General features: G+C 34.8%; 1 protein-coding gene across 6 annotated transcripts in view; it reads right to left on the minus strand.

Annotated features, from left to right (window-relative positions):
* LOC126970416 (uncharacterized) overlaps window positions 1-21,996 on the minus strand; it is a 45,951-nt gene that overhangs the window by 15,762 nt on the left and 8,193 nt on the right. For 2 of the 6 annotated variants that reach the window (XM_050816281.1, XM_050816269.1), the window contains exons 5-13: window positions 21,455-21,556; window positions 20,722-20,829; window positions 19,657-19,740; window positions 15,227-15,310; window positions 12,887-12,958; window positions 9,682-9,765; window positions 6,599-6,670; window positions 5,443-5,550; window positions 13-96 (exon numbers count right to left, since the gene is read on the minus strand). In XM_050816281.1, the coding sequence (XP_050672238.1) occupies window positions 13-96; window positions 5,443-5,550; window positions 6,599-6,670; window positions 9,682-9,765; window positions 12,887-12,958; window positions 15,227-15,310; window positions 19,657-19,740; window positions 20,722-20,829; window positions 21,455-21,556 (798 nt within the window). Of the gene's footprint in view, window positions 1-12; window positions 97-5,442; window positions 5,551-6,598; window positions 6,671-9,681; window positions 9,766-12,886; window positions 12,959-13,565; window positions 13,608-15,226; window positions 15,311-19,656; window positions 19,741-20,721; window positions 20,830-21,454; window positions 21,557-21,996 lie in introns of those variants that run through there. The other 4 variants (XM_050816301.1, XM_050816292.1, XM_050816310.1 and 1 more) reach the window with 4 other exon arrangements.

The raw sequence follows: 21,996 nt of genomic DNA on the forward strand, positions 1-21,996 counted from the left end.
ACTATGAAGTACCTTCAATAGCTCTGTGTTCATTGGAACCGCCGAGTTCTTCTACTGGTGAGAAATTCCGTTCTGGTTCTTCATCATTTTCTTGTTCTGAAATAAAGGAGATATTTAGAATCTATATATAAGAGATTTTCGCGTATATAGTCACTCATCACGATATCTCTGGAACCATTAGAGCTAAAGACTTGAAATTTGGTAGGAATATTCTTTTCACCGAGTAGAGGTCAGCGTCCATCCGCAAGAGTTTTTTTTATAATGAACAGAACAACGTCTGTCGGGTCACAGCTAGTTTTATATAAAATGGACAAGTACTATACTGACATGCGTACTGAAGGTTACTTACTGATTAAATAAAAAACCTTACAATAAAAGGTATACATTCAGTCAAAAAAAAGGATCCGGAAGGGATTATTAATTGCATAAGGTACTAAATTCAGTTTGGTATTGTTCTTAGATTGGCACAACTATACATTTTAGTGCGGAATTTGTGTTGTATCTGTAATTTAGATTAAATACAGTGTTGTTTTTAGTTAGATCATATCTAGTGTGTTACGAATTTAATAATTAATGACAAAGAAATGAAATTTTGAGTTCGGAGACACTGGAAATATTATAAAAGGCTTACAGTGAATCGACCTTATCAAAAACACGTACGTACGTAGATCGTTCAAAAGCGGTCGAAATATACTGAAAGGTATGCCTCTCATCACCATCAACATATTCAATTGAAGTTGACATTGTAAAAGTGAAGGGAATAGTGACTGAAAATCCTTATTAAAGTTTGAGAGAGATAGCTACTGAACATTCTGTGTCTCACGAGTCGATATTACTTGGGTATCAAACATGTTGCCGCTCGGCTAGTCCCAAAGATATAAGATATTTACTTAAGCCACTAATAATTTCAGTTAAGTTTTCAAATAGTGTTATCTTAAAAGTTGTATTTTACTAGTAAGCTAAAATTGTTAGTTTAAAATTTAAAATAAATTTTAGTTTTAATCAAAATGATTCCACTATTTTTTTATATAAAAATAATTTTTAAAAACTGTTTTTGAAAAATTTATAATAACTCTCGAGTTTGGTATAAATACAAGTTCTGGTCACACGATTCATGGATTGGCAACGATTTGTCCTCGTTGTCAAATGGTTGCTTGCTTACTAGTTTTAATTAGTTTAAACTACCCTCAGTCAGCGCCGTGTCACCGGCATGTAATTTTTTTCTTGCATTAAAATTTTTATTTTTAATTTACACAAATATGTAAAACATTTAAATAATTTTAAAAAGATGAACTGGTAAATTTTAATTTAAAATTAATTACAATTTGAAAACCGGGTTTGTACTTTGCTGTTGAAACTGTGCACAATGGCTTTTAGCCACATCTAAGTTGATTTATAAAAAAAAACATTAAAATCTACTAAAATTTTCAATAATATCAAATCAAATCAAGTCATTTAATTGCATAGATTGAGTGGGTACATTGGTGTTCCATTATAATCATAGGTGCTAACAATCTGCCGGGTAGGCATGCAAAAATAATATTTTACAATTCTTACTCTAAGTTTACCGTGAAAAACATACAACATAAAAACCAAATTATTCATAATATCATTTTTTCTGCGTTTACTATCAGAGTAACTGAATAGTTGATCATTTGTTCTAATGAATACTAGCACTTCATATATATATAGGCACGGGAAAGTAAGTATCTTAAATTTATCAAAATATGGTTTACAGGAATCAGTAGGGCTTAAATGAAATATAGCTCTTATACATTTTTTCTGACATTTAAAGACTCTATCCTTATCTGTGGAATTTCCCCAAAATATGATACCGTACCGAATATTTGATGTGACATATGCGTTAAAAGCGACTAACACTGCGGACTGGTTTACTACTTTAGACAGCATGTGCAATGCAAATGAAAATCTATTTAGCTTCATGCACAAATTTTCAATATGGGTTTTCCAATTTAGGCAATCATCAATATGTAGGCCTAAAAATTTTGTTTGTGTTATTTCAGATATTTTTTTACTTAGATAATTCATTAATTATCTAAGTTGAAAATTGAACATTTTCAATGCTATCTTATTGCGTCTATTTACAAATGTCATTATGCTAGTTTTGTCAAGATTTATGACTAAATTGTTACATGTCAACCAGTTTATAATATTGCCTATAGTATTATTAATGTCACTCTCAAAAAAAATTAAATTTTCACCTATAAATATCACTGTGCTGTCGTCAGCAAATAAAATCATCTCATGGTTGGTTACCGTAGGGAAATCGTTTATACAGGGTGTCCCGTAATCAGTGGACCAACGGGATACCCGTGATAGGGGTGGTCATCATCTCTCGAAAACACCAAATTTTACTGTTCTAGGGCCAGTAGTTCAAAAGATATGATTTTTTAAGCATTATTTTGAAAATTCTACCCTTATCAACACAAAAGTTGAAAAAAAATATTTTTTATTTTTATTTTGCCCTGTTTCTTAACTTAAGGTGGCTGAGGAAACATGTGTCTTCACAATTAAATCCATTTTTGTGAATAAATATTGCCAAATTAAAAATTAAAAACCAAAACATGCGCAAATATCAAATAACTAAATTTGCAACGTGATGTTTGAAGCAAGCTAGTGCAAAAAAAATGTATGACAGCCTTGCGGACCATTATTTAAAAAACATCTGCAGTTCATACTGATTCCAAAAAGGTATAACAATATTACATTTTACAAAAAAAATAACTTAATAACCAATTTTAGACTCCAATTGCGAGAAACATTTAAGCGCTATCTATTCTGAGAATTATTTTGTTATCGAGAGAGAGATAACACAATATGCTATCTCTTTCTCGCTCAGGTACCTTTTTCGTTTACGGGGTCCTATTGGCCGACGCCTATGATCCCCACACCCTAATTTTTCAAATTATTCTTAGTTTCATCAGAGACTTGCTCATAGCTCGTAGCTGCACACGTGTTTTTTACTTCGCTACCATTACGACTCTTTTTTTTGGTGACTGACGCTTGAATTGGACCTTGTTTGTCTTTGTGATTTGGATACTGTTTGCCCGGATTTTATAAAATGCCTAATACCTATACTCCTCGTGAATATGCTGAGATGTATTTTATTTACGGTCTGTGTAATGCAAACGCTCGGCAAGCAGCCCGTACGTATCGTGAGCGCTATCCTAATCGCGACCGCTATCCGGATCATCGAATTTTTCTCCGTGTAAATAACGCGTATTTAGAAGGCAGAATTCCCGGAGCTGCAAACAACGTGGGAAGACCTAGAAGAGTCGATGAACTTCAAATACTGGCCGAAGTGACAGAAGAACCTTCTACGAGTGTTCGTCGTATTTCAAGACGTACTGGTATAGCAAAAACAACAGTACATCGCATTTTAAAAAGAAACAGTTTATACCCTTATCATATTCAACGAGTGCAGGCACTATTACCTGCTGATTATCAACGGAGGATAGATTTTTGTGCAGAGATGCTTCGCCGATGCCGACAAGATCCACTATTTTTCAATTCAATATTATGGAGCGATGAATCGTGTTTTAAAAGAGTTGGAGTGTTTAACATTCATAATTTACATGAATGGGCTGTTGTGAATCCACGTATTGTACGAGAAGATAGATTCCAGCACCAGTTTGGAGTCAATTTGTGGGCTGGAATCTTAGATGGTAAACTTATTGGTCCATTTGAGCTCCCACCGAGGCTTAATGGTGCTCGGTACTTGCAATTTTTAAGAAATGACTTAAGTAATTTATTAGCAAATGTACCACAGGAGGTATGTGAGAGGATGTGGTTACAGCATGATGGCGCACCCGCTCATTATTGCAGACAAGTGAGGGAATATTTAAACGAGTCTTACCCAAGTAGGTGGATTGGACGAGGAGGTACAATCCCATGGCCAGCTCGATCACCTGATCTTAATCCATTGGATTATTTTTTATGGGGATATTTTAAAGAATCCGTATATGAAACCGTTAACGATAACGAAAGACAGCTAAGACAAAAACTGAATGTGGTGAGTGAAAAAGTCAAAAATAATGAAAGGGCGTTAAAAAGTTTAAAAAGAAATTTTATAAGAAGATGCCGGCTATGCCTTAGAGTAAGAGGAAGACATTTCGAACATTTATTATAAGAAATAAATAAAAAAATTCTAACTATTTACTTTTGTTTTATTGTAAATTCCGCCAAGAAATTGCTATCTAATGTTGATTTAAAATAATTATTGTCTTTTATTGTTTCACAATAATGATTAATTATACCTTTTTGGAATCAGTATGAACTGCAGATGTTTTTTAAATAATGGTCCGCAAGGCTGTCATACATTTTTTTTGCACTAGCTTGCTTCAAACATCACGTTGCAAATTTAGTTATTTGATATTTGCGCATGTTTTGGTTTTTAATTTTTAATTTGGCAATATTTATTCACAAAAATGGATTTAATTGTGAAGACACATGTTTCCTCAGCCACCTTAAGTTAAGAAACAGGGCAAAATAAAAATAAAAAATATTTTTTTTCAACTTTTGTGTTGATAAGGGTAGAATTTTCAAAATAATGCTTAAAAAATCATATCTTTTGAACTACTGGCCCTAGAACAGTAAAATTTGGTGTTTTCGATAGATGATGACCACCCCTATCACGGGTATCCCGTTGGTCCACTGATTACGGGACACCCTGTATATGTTATGAACAACAATGGACCTAATATACTTCCCTGCGGTACTCCAGTGGTTACGGTTTTTGACTCCGATATATATGGTGTTTCTGTTTTATCATGCCGTACTAACCTCGCTATTTGTGTCATTTGTTGCCTCCCCGTTAGTTATGATTTTAGAAGTGATAAGCTGTTTCCTCTAACCCCGTACACGCTTAGCTTATCCAATAATATTTGATGGTCGATATAGTCAAAGCTTTTTCTCTTTCTTTTATCTACATTAGTAATGACTTCCTTCAAGAAATTGTATATTCCTAAATTAATTGATTTATTTTTTCTAAAGCCTTTTTGCTTTTCGGTTAATATTTCATTATTTTCAAAATAATCGTTTAAGTTATTACAAATATACTTTTCTATTATTTTTGAGAAAATTGGTATGGTAACTGGTCTATAATAGTCCATGTCTTCCCTATCTTGTTTTTTAAAGAGTGGCTTCACAATTGAAGTTTTTAAATTATCTGGATATACACCATTCTCTACACATATATTTGTAATATGACACAAAACTGGCGATATTATATCAGATACATATTTTACTGCTTTGGTACAAATTTCATCAAACCCAGCTTGTTGGCTTGCTATTTGTATTTTTTAGTGTTTTTATGATACTATTTATTTGAGTAGGCGATGATGGTTTCATAAAAAATGAATTCGGCTTGTTATATTTAGTAGTCTGGTATAACGTAACTTTTGGAAATATTATATTACTCACCATCGTCGTCAATCTGAACTTCGTCAACTGCTTCATTTCTGGAAGTTGTGCTTCGAGGAATCCTTTGATAAACATTTCGTGAGCTTGCAAATGATGGCAGCGAAAAATCTGCACAGAAGAATACACATTATTTCAAGCATATAAATAATAATTAAAAGATAATATGCCTAGGTATCCAGGTACAATTGAAGTCGTAAGTTTGTTTCAATTTGATTAGTATTACTATGTAAAAATAAATAATTATTATTTATATTATAGAGTAAACTGAAAGTAGTGTTAGACACAGAAACAACATATTTTAAATTATGATACTTTTTTTTAAATATATAATAGTAATAGTAACACACTTTTTACACAAATTATCTTGCCCCAAATTAAGCATATATAGCCTGTGTTATGGGTTACAAGACAACGATATATTTAATACAATATACTTACTTAAACATACATAAATTCATATAAACAAAAATAAATACATTTAAACATCCATGACTCGGAAACAAACATTCATCATATAAATGCTTGCACCTACCGGGATTCGAACCCGGGACCTCTAGCTTAGTAAGTAGGATCGCTAACCACTCGGCTATAGAGGTCGTCCAAACGAGGAGGAGACAAACGGGCAAGAGGCTAACGTGATGGGTGGTGACAATCGCCCATAGACATCTGCAACACCAGCGGTCCAGAGATGCGTTGCAAGCCTTTAAGTCTGTGTTGCCATTATAATGGTGGAGTGCACCGACTTAAACCGACAGCTATTTATCATTTGAACAACTGACTATATGATTTTAAATGATCACCACACTTAAACCAGTGTATGTACGTTCAAATTAAACCTACATTAATTCTGACTAACATAGATTATGCCCAATGCATATAACGCAAATATACACAAAATGTTGGTTTTGTTAGGATAACTTCACTTCATAAATGTTAATATGTATAGGCCGACCGCTTATCTGAGTCCTCGCCTGCGGGGTACAGGGGCGCGGGGGCACTAAGCGCCCCCGCCGCCCGCACCTGTCTCAGTCCCCTTTGTCGTCATACCCCCGCACACCTGTACCCCGCAGGCGAGGGCTCAGATAAACGGTCGGCCTAAAAATGCATATTGATTTGTGAATAGAACGTATTACTTATAATTATAATTCACACTTACGTGATGCACATCTTGTTTTAATAAACCGCCTTCTTGAGCCTGTTGTCGGAACTGAACGGCGCGATTGTTCACCTATATAAAAAATTCAAATGTCAATGGAATATTTAAATTTCGGCAATGCGTTAGGCACTCTATATTTAAGGTTGTAACACCTTCAAAAAAGAAATGCAGGAAAGAATGAATGGTAGTGCTTAATTCCCTAAATCATACCTTTAAAAACAGATGTTGAGGAGGTCGCCTGTTGATTTATTATTGGTATTGATACACACAAACAAAATTTCTTTCTCTCTAGAATTAAGAAATTAAACAAAAGGATACAAGAAACAAAGTTAATACATACTTAATTACTACGTACTTTAATTCAATGAGAAAGTTAAATTACATTTTCAGTTTAGTTGATAGTATACTAATAATAATAAAAGTTACAATTAATTTACTGTCTTCAAAGTTTAATAGTCGATTAATTACTTTTTGTTAAGTTGACAATCAAAAGATCTAAGTTGGTTCTACTCTTTTGAGGTATCTATTATAAACAATGACGTTCTATACATAATATAGACAATGCATCTAATACAAAATCAAAGCCGAAATATGGCACTTGCAACAAATGACATCATAATATGACTTGAAGTCAATCGTGAAAGACTTCGACTGCTATGTCTATACATTTCTGCGTTTACTCCAGTTTTTTAAAATATTATTGGTCAATAGGCAGCAATGTAAACACTATTCACAGTTTCAGCTACGTATTTGAATTTAGAACCCGATTTGGACAGTAACATCAGTGGAGTAGCAGTTAGGTATTTTTTTAAACCCAGACGAAAAAGAGGAACCCTCTTTTTCACCTGGGTTTAAAAAATACTTTAAGTTTTTCGTTCGTCAGTCTGTCCCTATTTTCCGATCACGATCTGTTCAGTCTTTTTTTACGTCAAAGGTTTTTTAAGTTTTTAATCAAAAATCACATTCATATTATAGAGGGGAAAGTTTGTATGTTTATTTATTGGCTTGTGTTTATATTTGTTACTTCTTTACGTTCTAAAGGGATTTGGATTTAATATGTTAAGGTAACCTTTAATGAGAGAAAGTAATACTCAAATATAATATTTTTATTCACATAAAATAATTAGTTAAACTGGTTATTTAAATGATAGGATTCTTGAATGAAATAAAATTTGTCTTTTAGACTTACATATCTTTTCCAGGGTATCTTTTTGGTTTAAACGGAGATCAACATATATTTGTATGACAGATTTTGTCAAATTTTAAAAGTGGTTTAATCTAAAAAACTTAAATACTAAGTGGTGAAATATAAATATGCTCATTTGGTTTCTAAATTTCTCCAAATCTTTCTCTTGCTATCAACTAGAGCCTAGACTCTTTCATTCGTTCGTAAATAAGTATCAATTATCAGTAGGTAACAATACTTCGTGGTAACGTGTAAATAGCGCTAGTATGTAATTGATCACGTTATTGTAAGCCGTTATTACACAAAATACAATATTGGTAATCATTGTTCACTAGGCCTTTAAAAAATTTTAACAAAAAAATAACCAACTTTGAAAATACTATTCAAAACAATAGATATAATATGCACTAAAAAGTATTAAAATAATTGCGTATTTTTATACAAGCTAATTAGTATATCCTTTCAAATAAAAAAACTAATTATCGAAATCGGTTGGCACGATATTGAGTTATTCGTAAATTTATTGCGCACATACTTATAGCAAATTTAAGACTTTTATGGTTTTCTCATGGTTGCCATAGGACAACACGAGAAGCACCAGCTTTCAATAAAAAAATTAAAAAAAAAATCAAATAAAAGAAAAATTATCAAAATCGGTTCACCCAGTCTAAACTTCTGAGGTAACAAACATAAAATAAAACATACCGACGAATTAGAAACCTCCTCCTTTTTTGAAGTCGGTTAAAAAAAGCGACTCTATTGTTTTTATTTCTGACTGTGTCCTCTCATCTGTCCCATTCTGAAAAGCGGGTCTTGTCTGGGGACTTGTCAATAATTGTACCATATTTAATGAAAAAATATTCGTTTTTATTAAATTACTTACGCTTTTTGCATATCAATCTTATACAAATAAAATAACCTTACCGATGATAAGTCACACCATTTGTATTATTTTAGCACTTTTTACAGCACACTTAGGATTGTTGATTGACCCACAGTTGACACACGACTAAGGAGAAAAGTGTGCTTACATTGTCTTTAAGCATACTTTTGCCGTTCCGTTATCAGACTGCGAATGATATGTCCAAATGTATAGAACGTCATTGATTAGAACTTAATAATATATATAATTTAGATTTACATATAGTGTAGTATTAAATTTAAGGAAAAGCCAACCTGGCTAGATTTAGAGCGAGCGTGGTGGTCGGCTTAGGTAACCCTGACATACCATGGCTTACGAGAATAAAATTAACTAATAGGTGGGCGCCATCCCCGTGTCTCTGTCCACCCCAGGAGAATAAATGAATAAAAGAAAAAAAGTGCTTGTTAGAGGGGTTCTTGTTAAAACGGTTCCCCAGCCCCTGCCGAGAAATTGAACACGTGGCACTCGGAGCACTGTTGGTAGAAAGAACCAACGGGCCCCGACGTCTATTTCAATCAATAAATGAATGTGTGTCCTATTTAAAGAATAAGGTTGAAGAAGGGTCGACCAATGAAGGCTTTGTGGTTGTTTGTCTTCCGCGCTACTTCTGTCTCTTCGTTGGTTGACGCTTTGCGCGTGTCCGATGCATAAGGCTCTTTAATTGACAAAAGACTTCATTATTGTCTATTATTACCTGCCGAGGGAGTTGTGGCGGGGGACGCGAACATAACAGCATCACTCGAACAAAGAGAAAATAATGGTAAATCGAGATACTGTCAAAGATTAGTTAACGTAACCGAATTGAATCTCGATTAAATGAAATTGAAACAAGGTGTATCCGGTAGAGCCACGCTAAGGCGGTGAGTGATAATGGTGGTGATAACTTACCAAAAACTAAGCAGATTGTCCTTCTGTTCCAAATATCTGCGATTCAGGGCGACTTGAGTATTGAATATTTAAAAAATGTTGAAATACCTTCCATAGCACTGCTTTCATTGGATCCACTCCCACTGGGTTCTGGTGAGACACTCTGTCTTTGTTCCTGATCATTCTCCGTTTCTGAAAGGATACATCCAGGCATAATAATTAATACATCAGGAAATAATCCCATACATTCAGGCAAAAATTGAGGTCACTTTTTAAAGAGAGGGCTTGAGCCTTGCAAGCACGGTGCTATAAATAATTGGAATTAAAGTATGATTTAATTAAATTGCCGTTTTATTGTAATATGTACTTCGAATTGACATAGAACCTTCATGGTTTGAGATTTTTAAGTGAAACTTTTTTTTCACGTGGATACTATGTAGTTCTTCTTTAAAAAAATGATATGACAACATTCAATTATCGACTTTCAGTTGTTTTTTTTAAATTCAGCAGTTTAACAAGAAAGATGGATACTTCGAAAATTCTAGTGATTTTTGAGTACAGTAAAAGCTCTATATTCGCGCTACCTTCGCGTTTTCACTATTCGCGGATTAAAAAATTGTGACCCAATTCCTATATTCGCGGCTAAAGATTTCATTCTTTATTCGCGGATGTAATCGGTACATAGTACATGAATAATAATAAAAAGAATTCCAACATAGCCGAAATTGCGAATGGAATAGGACGAGATGGGTACGAACAGATAGAATCAACTGACATTGAGGAGTTACTTGAAACGCAAGATGAAGATTTGACTGAAACCGACTTGGAGGAAATGTTAAATTCAGAGCCCATTGATTCTTCAATGAGGCTTCAACAACCACTGGAAATGTGACATTTAATTCTGATAAATCTTAGTGAAGGCTTAAAAATGGCAAATGAGCTTTGTGATTTCTTTATGAAAATTGATCCGTCTATGGAACGAAGTATTATTATTGAGAGGCAAATTGCTAATGCCAGTGCTGAATATCAGTTTGAAGTGAAGGACCTTTTAAAAATTGCCAAGCAAGAAAAAATTACAAAATTCCTTAAACCGTTTACTAAGCCTGAAGATAATAGTTAATAAGTATAGTCAAAAGCTTCAATTAAATTGTTATTTTATATGTTTGTTTTTTATTTTGTCACCTTGGAACGTATCCCTTATAAACCCATATAAATTACCATTCCCTATTCAACGTTTCTGTATTCGCGGCATATTTGCGGAACATATACCCCGCGAATAAAGAGCTTTTACTGTACGTGTTTCGAAACGGAACTAACACGGCAAAAACAGCTCGCAATATCAATGTTTCGGTTGAAGAGGGGACTGTTAATGAACGCACTGTGCGATTTTGATTTAAACGCACCGTGCGATTTTGATTTAAACGCTTTCGTGATGGAAACTTTGATTTGAAGAACGAACCACGTGGAAGACCGACACAGTTGAATCTGTTATCATGGAGCAAGAATGTTGAAGTCACCATTATTGCTCCATGTTACCTCATACAGGACGAGAAACCGTTAAAACTCTACAGGAACTTAGAAACCACTCATCACCCTCCATATTCGCCAAACTTTGCTCCAACGGACTTCCATTCTTTTCGTGATTTGGACAATTTTTGACGCGATAAAAAGTTTTCTTCTCAGGAGGCAGTACAAAATGCTTTCACACAGTTTATCGAATCGCGATTACTACAGTTATATCACATAGGCATAAATGACCATCCTATTAGATGGCAGAAATGTATAAGATAATAATGGTAATTATTTTGATAAAATAAATATGTGTAATTAAAAAACGACTTTCAATTTTTCAGTACAAACCGACAATTTCATACTGTAGCCCCTAATATTAGGTAATATTTTGTGCGGTTGAATAAGATATATTTCAGAAATACGTGAGGAGCATAGGAAATTGTTAGGATATCTTAACTTCATGAATTTTAATATGTAAATGCATATTAATTCGTGAATAGGACGTATTGCTAGACGAGTAATAGTACAGGATGGCGCAATAGAACGTGCATATTTAAAATATAAAACTGAGGTATTATTAAGAAATAACTGAAGTTTATTTTTTTAAAATAACATCGTCTAAATGATGACCCTCTCTACGACGACACTCCTCTAATCGCAAACGGAAGTTATTAAAAACTTTCTTCAGTAATGCTGGTGTAATTGCTGCCATTTCACCACGGATATTCTCCTTGAGCTGATCGATGTTTTTCGGATTATTGCTGTAGACTTTGTTCTTGAGGTATCCCCACAAAAAAAGTCAGGAGGCGTCACGTCTGGACTACGTGGGGGCCATGGGATATCACCTCTTTTCGAAATCAGTCTGCCAGGGAACATCTGTTTCACAACCGCCATGGAGTCATTTGATGTGTGACAGGTAGCTCCGTCTTGTTGAAACCAAGTCCTAGAATTCACTATTCTTGAATTTTCAAGCTCTGGAGCCAAAAAACCTTCCAACATCGCAACATAGCGTTCGGTATTAACAGTGACGTTTTGCCCCCGCGCATTTTCAAAGAAAAACGGTCCAATTATTCCTCTACCAGAGATTGCTGCCCATACTGTCACTTTAGGACTATGCAGTGGTTTCTGGTGCTTGAGTTTGGGATTCTCACCGTTCCAGTAACGACAATTTTGACGGTTTACGAACCCATTGATATGGAAGTGGGCCTCATCTGAGAAAAGGATATTGTCAAAATTGGAAAATCGATTAAGCATTTCATTAGCAAATGCGAGCCTTGCTCCGAAGTCAGACTCTTTCAATTCTTGTGTTAACTGCAGCTTGTAAGGATGCAGTTTAAGATCCAAGATTAAACTTCGTTTCGATAAGTGTAAGACAGACGATCTCTTGCGAGTAGACATTTGTGGATCTCCTCGTACAGACTGCATAACTCTCTCAATATTGTCGTCGGTCCTAGATGTTCTTGGACGACCTTTTGCTTCTGGTTAAACGTTGAACCAGTCTCTTCAAAACGCTGTACCCATATTTTAATTAAATTAGCACTCGGAGCTTCACTAATTTGCCGTAGTCCATATTCAGAACAATATAAACGCCTAGTAACGATGTATGAACGAGAGTTCTCGTAAAATGCGCGCACGCAAAATGCGCGACGCTTCCCGTCGAAGTGACTCATAGTGACTAAAACTCCATAAGCCCGCCTACCCAACGATGCAGACTCCCCCCGCCCGCGCACTTTCTACCCCGCGAAAAAAGATGATGCAATATGCACGTTCTATTGCGCCACCCTGTATAATTAACACTTACGTGACGCACTTCTTGTTTTAACACACCGCCTTCTTGAGCCTGTTGTCGGAGTTGAACGACGCGATTGTTCATCTGAATAAAAGAATCAAATGTCGATTAAATATTTTTTTTTATATGAGAGGGGGCAAACTGGCAAGAGGCTCATGGTATGGGGAGAGGTGAGGCAACCGCCCGTGGACATCAGCAACAACAGGTGTGTCAAGAAATGCGTTGCCGGCTTTTTTTCTTGAAGGTCCCTAAGTCGTATCTGTTCGGGAAGACCGCTGACGGTAGTTGATTCCACAAAGTGGCTGTGCGAGGCAAGAAATTTCGAACAAAACGCGCGGTTGTGGAATGCCAGACGTCTACGTGATGCGGATGGTACTTTGCACGTAATGTCCGGTGGTGGAATTCGGCCGCTGGAATCAACCCGAACAGCTCCTATGAGCACTCCCCGTGATAAATGCGGTAGAAGATAAATGATGGCGATAAATGCAGAGAGAACCCACATCTAATATTTAAATTTAGGCAATGCGTTAGGAACTCCCATCTTCAAGGTAAATCCGGTAGCGCCACGCTAAGCTGGTGAGTGACAATGGTGGTGATAACTTAACAAAAAGTAAGCAGTTTGTCCTTCTGTTAAAAATATCAGCGATTCAGGCCGAATGTTGAATTGAATATTTAAAAATTGTTGAAATACCTTCCATAGCACTGCTTTCATTGGATCCACTCCCACTGGGTTCTGGTGGCACAAAAATGTATTCGTCATGTTTAGTGAGATAAAACTAATCCATTATTAAAACTAGTACTAGACAAAACTACTGTTGGTGTTTAGTAAAATATATACCATTAAATTTATTTATATTAATTTATATATATCGTATAATTTATTCACATCGGAGTCCAACACTCATAACACTCTCTAAGTACTGGAAACTAACTACTATGTTAAACTCATGCACTTAATATAAAAACTCAATTTACTGAAAAAGCTCAATAAATATTGCATTTAACTTATATATATTGCAAGTAACTCAGGACAATCTAGTATATTTACTTACTGGTGTAAATTGTAAAACAACATTAGCGTGATCATGTATTGTGGAAACAGTACTAACTGGACAATTAATAATTAATATTTATAATAATAATATTGACACACTTTTACACAAATTATTTTGTCCAAAGTAGGTATAGCCCGTACTATGGGTACAAGACAACAATTGCTGTTCGTTAGTCTCGCTAAAACTCAAGAACGGCTGGACAGATTTGGCTTATTTCGGTCTTGAATTACTTATGGAAGTCCAGAGAAGTTTTAAAAGGTGAAAAAATATTGAAAATGCTCTGAATTAATAAAAACAACAATTTTATTTTTCCTTTGATGTGACCCCGTGGTTGAAAAATCAAATTGAAAGAATAGTTAAAAATTAAAATGAATAACTAATTATAATTATTATATTTTTATAACTTTCTCTTAACTACAGTTGTTAACTATCTATCAGATTGTTTATAGAGCTAACTCACGTGCTAACCGCAATGATGAAAGGCTTAGAATGCAACGAGTTCGTGCATATCAGAAAGCTTTAAATTTTAACAGACTGTATGATAATTGATTTAATAAAAAAGGATTCCTTTTGTTTGTTTTAGTTCTATTTCATACAAAAGTTTAGGTCTTTTAGTTATCGATCGAGTTTTTGTTTTAACACACCGCCTTCTTGAGCCTGTTGTCGGAGTTGAACGACGCGATTGTTCATCTGAATAAAAGAATCAAATGTCGATTAAATATTTTTTTTTATATGAGAGGGGGCAAACTGGCAAGAGGCTCATGGTATGGGGAGAGGTGAGGCAACCGCCCGTGGACATCAGCAACAACAGGTGTGTCAAGAAATGCGTTGCCGGCTTTTTTTCTTGAAGGTCCCTAAGTCGTATCTGTTCGGGAAGACCGCTGACGGTAGTTGATTCCACAAAGTGGCTGTGCGAGGCAAGAAATTTCGAACAAAACGCGCGGTTGTGGAATGCCAGACGTCTACGTGATGCGGATGGTACTTTGCACGTAATGTCCGGTGGTGGAATTCGGCCGCTGGAATCAACCCGAACAGCTCCTATGAGCACTCCCCGTGATAAATGCGGTAGAAGATAAATGATGGCGATAAATGCAGAGAGAACCCACATCTAATATTTAAATTTAGGCAATGCGTTAGGAACTCCCATCTTCAAGGTAAATCCGGTAGCGCCACGCTAAGCTGGTGAGTGACAATGGTGGTGATAACTTAACAAAAAGTAAGCAGTTTGTCCTTCTGTTAAAAATATCAGCGATTCAGGCCGAATGTTGAATTGAATATTTAAAAATTGTTGAAATACCTTCCATAGCACTGCTTTCATTGGATCCACTCCCACTGGGTTCTGGTGAGACACTCTGCCTTTGTTCTTGATCATTCTCCGTTTCTGAAAAGATACAGCCGTAATTAATACAACAGGAAAAAAATCACACAGCAGTGGCTTGAGTAACAACCATCACCTTAACAACAAACTGTAGGATTAACATAAAAGTAATTCTTACATTTTCTATCTACAAAGAAAACAGTCATAATCGAATCTTATCTCGTTTGACGTTTATGAAACGAGTGCTTTATTAAGCATGGTCAGAATATATTCAGGCAATAATTATAGTCAGATACTTTTTATGGAGAGAGCTTGAGCCTTTAGGTTCTTCGAATTGACATAGAACTTTCATTGGTTTGAAATATTTGAGTGAAACTTTTTACACATGCAACCTAGATATGATGAAAAAAAATTGCAACATTCGATTAGTGGTTTTTTTTATTCAGCTAAGACAAGAAAGATGGATGCTTAGAAATATCGAGTGATTTTTTATACGAGTTCCGAGGCGAACAATGCAATAGCTGACCCCAGGTCAAACCCCGCAACAGTGTCCTAAAACAAAGCTTACAAGTAAAAAGGTAATGGTAACTGTTTGGTAGTCTCAGTATGGTGTTATTCATAGATTGTCGAGTCTAGATCACCACAGTTCTGACGCAAAGGCATAAATGACCTTCCTATTAAATTGCAATGCATAGATAATAATGGAAATAATTTTGATTAAATAAATATGTTAAATTTAAAATAAAACGATTTTCAATTTTTTAATACAAGTCGCCAATTTCATATTTTAACCCCTAATATAAATATTTTGTACGGTTAAATTAGATATATTTCAGAACTACGTGTTTATTTCTTGGAATACGCATTGCAGTTTGTTCTGCATTACCATATCTCTGTTCGACTTCTAGATTTGAATTCCTTGCAGATCCTCATAGCTCGTTTAACTATGTTAAATCATGTCTTTTTCTAAGAAAATTAAAATGTGTTTTAAAACGTAAAAGGGCCAAAGTACGTTTTTGTATGAAACGAGATTGTAATGCCAGTTTATTGTAAAAGTATGATATTTTTTTGTGCTAAAAGGGCGTTAGTGTATTAACAATCTTTCAAAAGTTACTATGTAAAAAAGGCCAATGTAGCGAGCACTTTCATACAGTTAAGTAAAAAAAAATCATAAAAGGGCTGCATTATACTTAAGCCGCTAAAACTTATTGTTGTTCACTTTCCTAGTAATAGAGTAAGAACTAAAACGATCAAAGTTAACATTAGCCCTTTTTGTGATATACTCGTAATTTTAGTTTGCTGCTTTATTTATATATTAAAGCAAAATAGACCAATGTATACATTGATCCATTTTGCACAAAGTCATTAATATTTTACTATAATATCCAAATGTTACTAAGGACGAAATATGGCACGTCCACAATCGGAAGATACTGCACCAGTAACACCTCTCATGCCCCTCAATCAGAGACCTATTAAACTCCCTGCACCAAAAGTCAGAGACCTGCAATTTCTGGAGTACCTCCAACCATACAGCCGTCCATTTTATGAGTCTTTGGAGACTGGCCCCGAAATGGAGGATATTAGGTCATGTTCTGATGAAGAAATTTAAAAATATTGTAATCGCTACATAATAATATATCTTAGAAAAACAACATTGGCCTTTTTAATTTTACACATAATTGGGAACTAACATAATAATAATTATCAGTGCTAAAGGGGCTTAAGTGGTTAATATTTTCCATAATATAATTTTTTTCTTAAATTAGAATTTAATTCATAAATCTGCTTAAAAACATTAATCAAATAAAAGTAAAACATTTTTGCCATACTATAATATAACACCTAAATAATAACTTTGTATGGTGATAGATTGTTATAACGCTCATTACTGAAAATCATGATTATTGATATTGGCCCTATTAGCACCAGGCCACAGATATATAGCTACCTATGCGTCCATAAAGGATTTCCTCCAGCGAATCATGACATCCTTTTCCATTCGTGATTATAATCGTAGTTATAAAACTTGTCAGTTCCGAATTGGTTGTTTACAACAAACAATTTAGAACTGACAAGATTGATAAGTATCAAAAATATAACTACGGTTACAAGAAATCATATCTTAATATAGAATATTTTATTCATTCACAAAAATGTATTCGTCATGTTTAGTGAGATAAAACTAATCCATTATTAAAACTAGTACTAGACAAAACTACTGTTGGTGGTTAGTAAAATATATACCATTAAATTTATTTATATTAATTTATATATATCGTAGAATTTATTCACATCGGAGTCCAACACTCATAACACTCTCTAAGTACCGGAAACTAACTACTATGTTAAACTCATGCACTAAATATAAAAACTCAATTTACTGAAAAAGCTCAATAAATGCAATAAAGTAACTCAGGACAATCTAGTATATTTTCTTACTGGTGTAAATTGTAAAACAACATTAGCGTGATCATGTATTGTGGAAACAGTACTAACTGGACAATTAATAATTAATATTTATAATAATAATATTGACACACTTTTACACAAATTATTTTGTCCCAAACTAGCTATAGCCCGTACTATGGGTACAAGACAACAATTGCTACACTTTAGTCTCGCTAAAACTCACGAAACGGCTGGACCGATTTGGCTTATTTCGGTCTTGAATTACTTATGGAAGTCCAGAGAAGTTTTAAAACGTGAAACAATATTGAAAATGCTCGGAATGAATAAAAACAACAATTTTGTTTTTCCTTTGATGTGACCCCGTGGTTGAAAAATCAAATTGAAAGAATAGTTAAAAATTAAAGTGAATAACTGATTATAATTATTATATTTTTATAACTTTCTCTTAACTACAGTTGTTAACTATCTATCAGATTGTTTATAGAGCTAACTCACGTGCTAACCGCAATGATGAATGGCTTAGAATGCAACGAGTTCGTGCATATCAGAAAGCTTTAAATTTTAACAGACTGTATGATAATTGATTTAATAAAAAAGGTTTCCTTTTGTTTGTTTTAATTTTATTTCATACAAAAGTTTAGGTCTTTTATTTATCGATCGAGGCAGTACGAAGTCTGCCGGGTCAGCTAGTATTTAATATAATATACTTACTTAAACCGTGACTGGGAAACAAACATCCATATTCATCATAGAAATGTTTGCACCTACCCGGATTCAAAGCCGGGACCTGCATGTAGCTAAGTAAGCAGGGTCACTAACCACTGGGCCATAAGGGTCGTCATTATAGAAATAAATAAAGCCCTATTTGTTTTTAATATGCACTTATGTATTAATGTTTTAATTCAAATTAGATTTATAATAATACTCTATTCGATGACTGTAATTGATCCATATGTTTTAATCGATATTAGTAAGTTTTTCGATTCGAAATGCCGTTATATTGGTAGTCTATGGAGAACGAAAGGTATGTAGTCGATTCTTTTTAAAAAGTTGGGGCATTCTGATGGAGCGTCTGGTCGGAGACAGACGTTGAATATTAAGCTGTGTAATTGTTAATAATTGTGTAAGAATAAGCAAGAGTGATTATATAATATAATAGTTGTCACGAAGCAAGCAGTTTAATTATACACCAGAATCATGATTGTGAGAATTTGTCACACGTGTGAGTTTCGTAGTTATAGACGATTGTTTTTGTGTGGGAGTTTGAAAAATTCTGCGCGACGCAGATTCCCCCCCTGATGAAATGACACCTAGTTTTGAGCGAAGAATAAACGCTATGGCTACTTCTCTCCTACCGCCGATGGCCCGTGTTGCTCTATGGTCCCCCTATTCCATTGAAGTAAGTATATAAAATATATTTCAAACTAACGTGATGGATTTCCTCTCGTCGATTGGATTCTTCTTGAGGCTGCTGTAGAATGTGATTGTCGCGAATTCGATGGCCGGGCTATTAAAAAAAATAGTTGAAATACCCATTGGACATTCCAATTAAGGACTCATTGACAATCTCTCTCAATCTCTTCATTTCTTTGTCCTAAAATAACTACCTACCTACGATTTAATGATAAGCACCATTATATTGATCCTTCCAAAATTGGAACGCGGTTTTGATAATAAATTATGCAACGGGTCCCAAAATTCAACGATAAGCTGGAATGCTCAACACCCTGAGAACTATATAAAGAAAAAAATCGAATTATGGGCAAACTCCATAACATGCAGCATCAGCAACTGCAACAGCAGAAGCACTAGCATAATGTAAAGCGAAACCAACCATGCTGGATGCAAAAAAGGTAAACATTACTTTTAATGCAAAATGCGGTGTTTCGCCTATATTCTGCGGACGTTGGCATGTAATACGCCTACACTCCTAACCAGGCATATGTCAGACCTGGTAATTATCGAGACGTGTGTTTTATATAAAAATTTTAAAATACCTTCCACAGCATTGCTTTCATTGGATCCACTTCCACTGGGTTCTGGTGAGACACTCCGTCTTTGTTCCTGATCATTCTCCGTTTCTGAAAAGATACAGCCGTAATTATTATTTACGATAGGAAATAATACCATTGTAAAGAGTTGCACACAATAGTGTCTTGAGAAACAAGCAGCACAATAGCAACAGACTATAGAATGAACTGCGATGTTTCCGAGTCTATTTATATATATAAAAAAAGTATACAAATACTTCACAATTAAATTGTTATTAATTGTTCAATAAATCTGCTACGTTCACACCAATCACAATAATGTAATTTCACTATACCCTCAATCTTTTCTTTCTTCTTGACTTTTATCGCTAGAAGAACTTGATAATTCGCATTTTCCGCCTTGTTTATAGTTCAATATATTAATAGTATATTACGCACCTAGGGAGAAAAGAAGGTCATTTTCTAGTTGGCAATGTCCTACTTATCTCACGAGGTGCGTTTACGTTTTTTTTCCCACTTGGATGAAAAGCTCGCTTTAAGTCTCTGGTACGAGGGACAAAAGAAGTCTTGCCGAGAGAATAGGCCACTTGTCCATTGTACCAGGGACTTAAAGCGAGTTTTTCATCAAGGTGTCTCAAAGATCCCGGTGCGCTATGTGGTGGAGCGTACTTCGCTCGCTCAGAATGTGGCATGATTTTCTGGTTACAGCTATATAGCTGATTTTTTGAACCTGACAGAATAGTTCGGGTCTCATGAGGCATTTAATATGGTATCTTAACTAGTGACTTAATAAACGTTATGCGGTTAAATACACCTTATGGTAAAAAAGCCGGAAGCCCGGCGCTGTTGCAAGTGTCATTCTCCACTAAAAGAATGAGAAAAAAGAAACTATTAAACAGACCCCAAAAGGCTAAATAAGGGATATATCTTATCTTATTTATGGCGAGGCTAAATGTGTTCTAATTTAGAATCCTAAATCTACTTAGAGGTATTGTAACATTCCATTTAAACAAACCCATAAGTAAAGAAGCTGTAAAAAAAAGTGTTACATTATTATTTTTAATAACTCACGATTATCATTATTGTGGCCGTGATCAATTGATCGATCTATGGAGGTGCTCAGTGGAATCATAGCAAATACACTGCTCGACGTGGTTCCGGAAAACAGCGTAGGTACACCTGGAGAACAGAACGGAGATTTATAATTATTTACATGGATACAATCCAAGTTCCAACTACCTTATGTGTTAAGGACATTGACTAGCAAATTAATATTAGATGTTTAATGATGCCACTAATCAATTTGTTATGTTTTGAAAGCGATAACCCTCACTTCTAGGATTAATACACAAATAAAATTTGAAAAACAAAATTTTATAAGCGATGCGGGACTCGAACCCACGACCTCTGGGGTTCCATGCCAGTGCTCTAACCAACTGAGCTAACCGTTCGAGTGATGTATCGTCATAAAATCTTGTATGCTTTGTTCAACTCTCAGGTTGTGGCTACATCTACAGGATCTACTATACAGTTGATAACCTGCTCAACCCCAATATTTGCATATTAGGAAATTGACTTGAGATGTCGCTATTGCAAATCCTCCATTCAATAGCCGTGCGTACGCCGTGTAAGTAAGACGTGTGTTCGTGTTCTTGTCAAGTTATTGTTTTGAAAGTGAAAGACATTTTGCGCGCAATGCAGACTTTTTGTGTGCCGGAGACTCGATACCACAAAGAGCGTGTCATCTGTGATAGGTCTAAATTCATGAATAATATTTAAATATTCCTGTATTACTAATTCATACTTGATCTTGGTGGAAGTACTCGACTCCCTCTTTTCCTTGCATAAATCCTTCTTGGTCCCACCACGTCTGCTACATATGTACGTCGGGAGCCCGATGGACCTGCTATTAAAATATATCCAAATTGGAATACTTCCCAGATAGAATTACAAGCTGTATATAAGCTTTGGCTCTTGTAACAATATTAAAACTAATTACACAGCTTTATGCAGCGTTATTACAGCTGTAGACGTATCAGAGCTGCTATGTGGTGGTAATAAACACCAATACACTGCAAAGAACATCTTATATTGACAAAAGTTTTAAATAGGATTTGGGAGAGACTAAAAAATTATAAAATGTTTAAGAAACAATTTCAGTTTAGATATTGTTTTAAGTTTTTCTGATGATGTCGGTCAAGTCTAAAAATTTAAAAACTCTACTAAAGTAACCCAATAACAAAAAGTTACAAGGAAAAATAAAACGTGACTTGCTTGTTTTTTCGTAGTAGCTATATACAAAATTTTTGTTTTGCGGGATACAGACAGAAGACATACCTACATCGC

Source organism: Leptidea sinapis, chromosome 1, assembly GCF_905404315.1.
Source record: "Leptidea sinapis chromosome 1, ilLepSina1.1, whole genome shotgun sequence".
In the NCBI taxonomy this organism is placed as follows: domain Eukaryota; kingdom Metazoa; phylum Arthropoda; class Insecta; order Lepidoptera; family Pieridae; genus Leptidea; species Leptidea sinapis.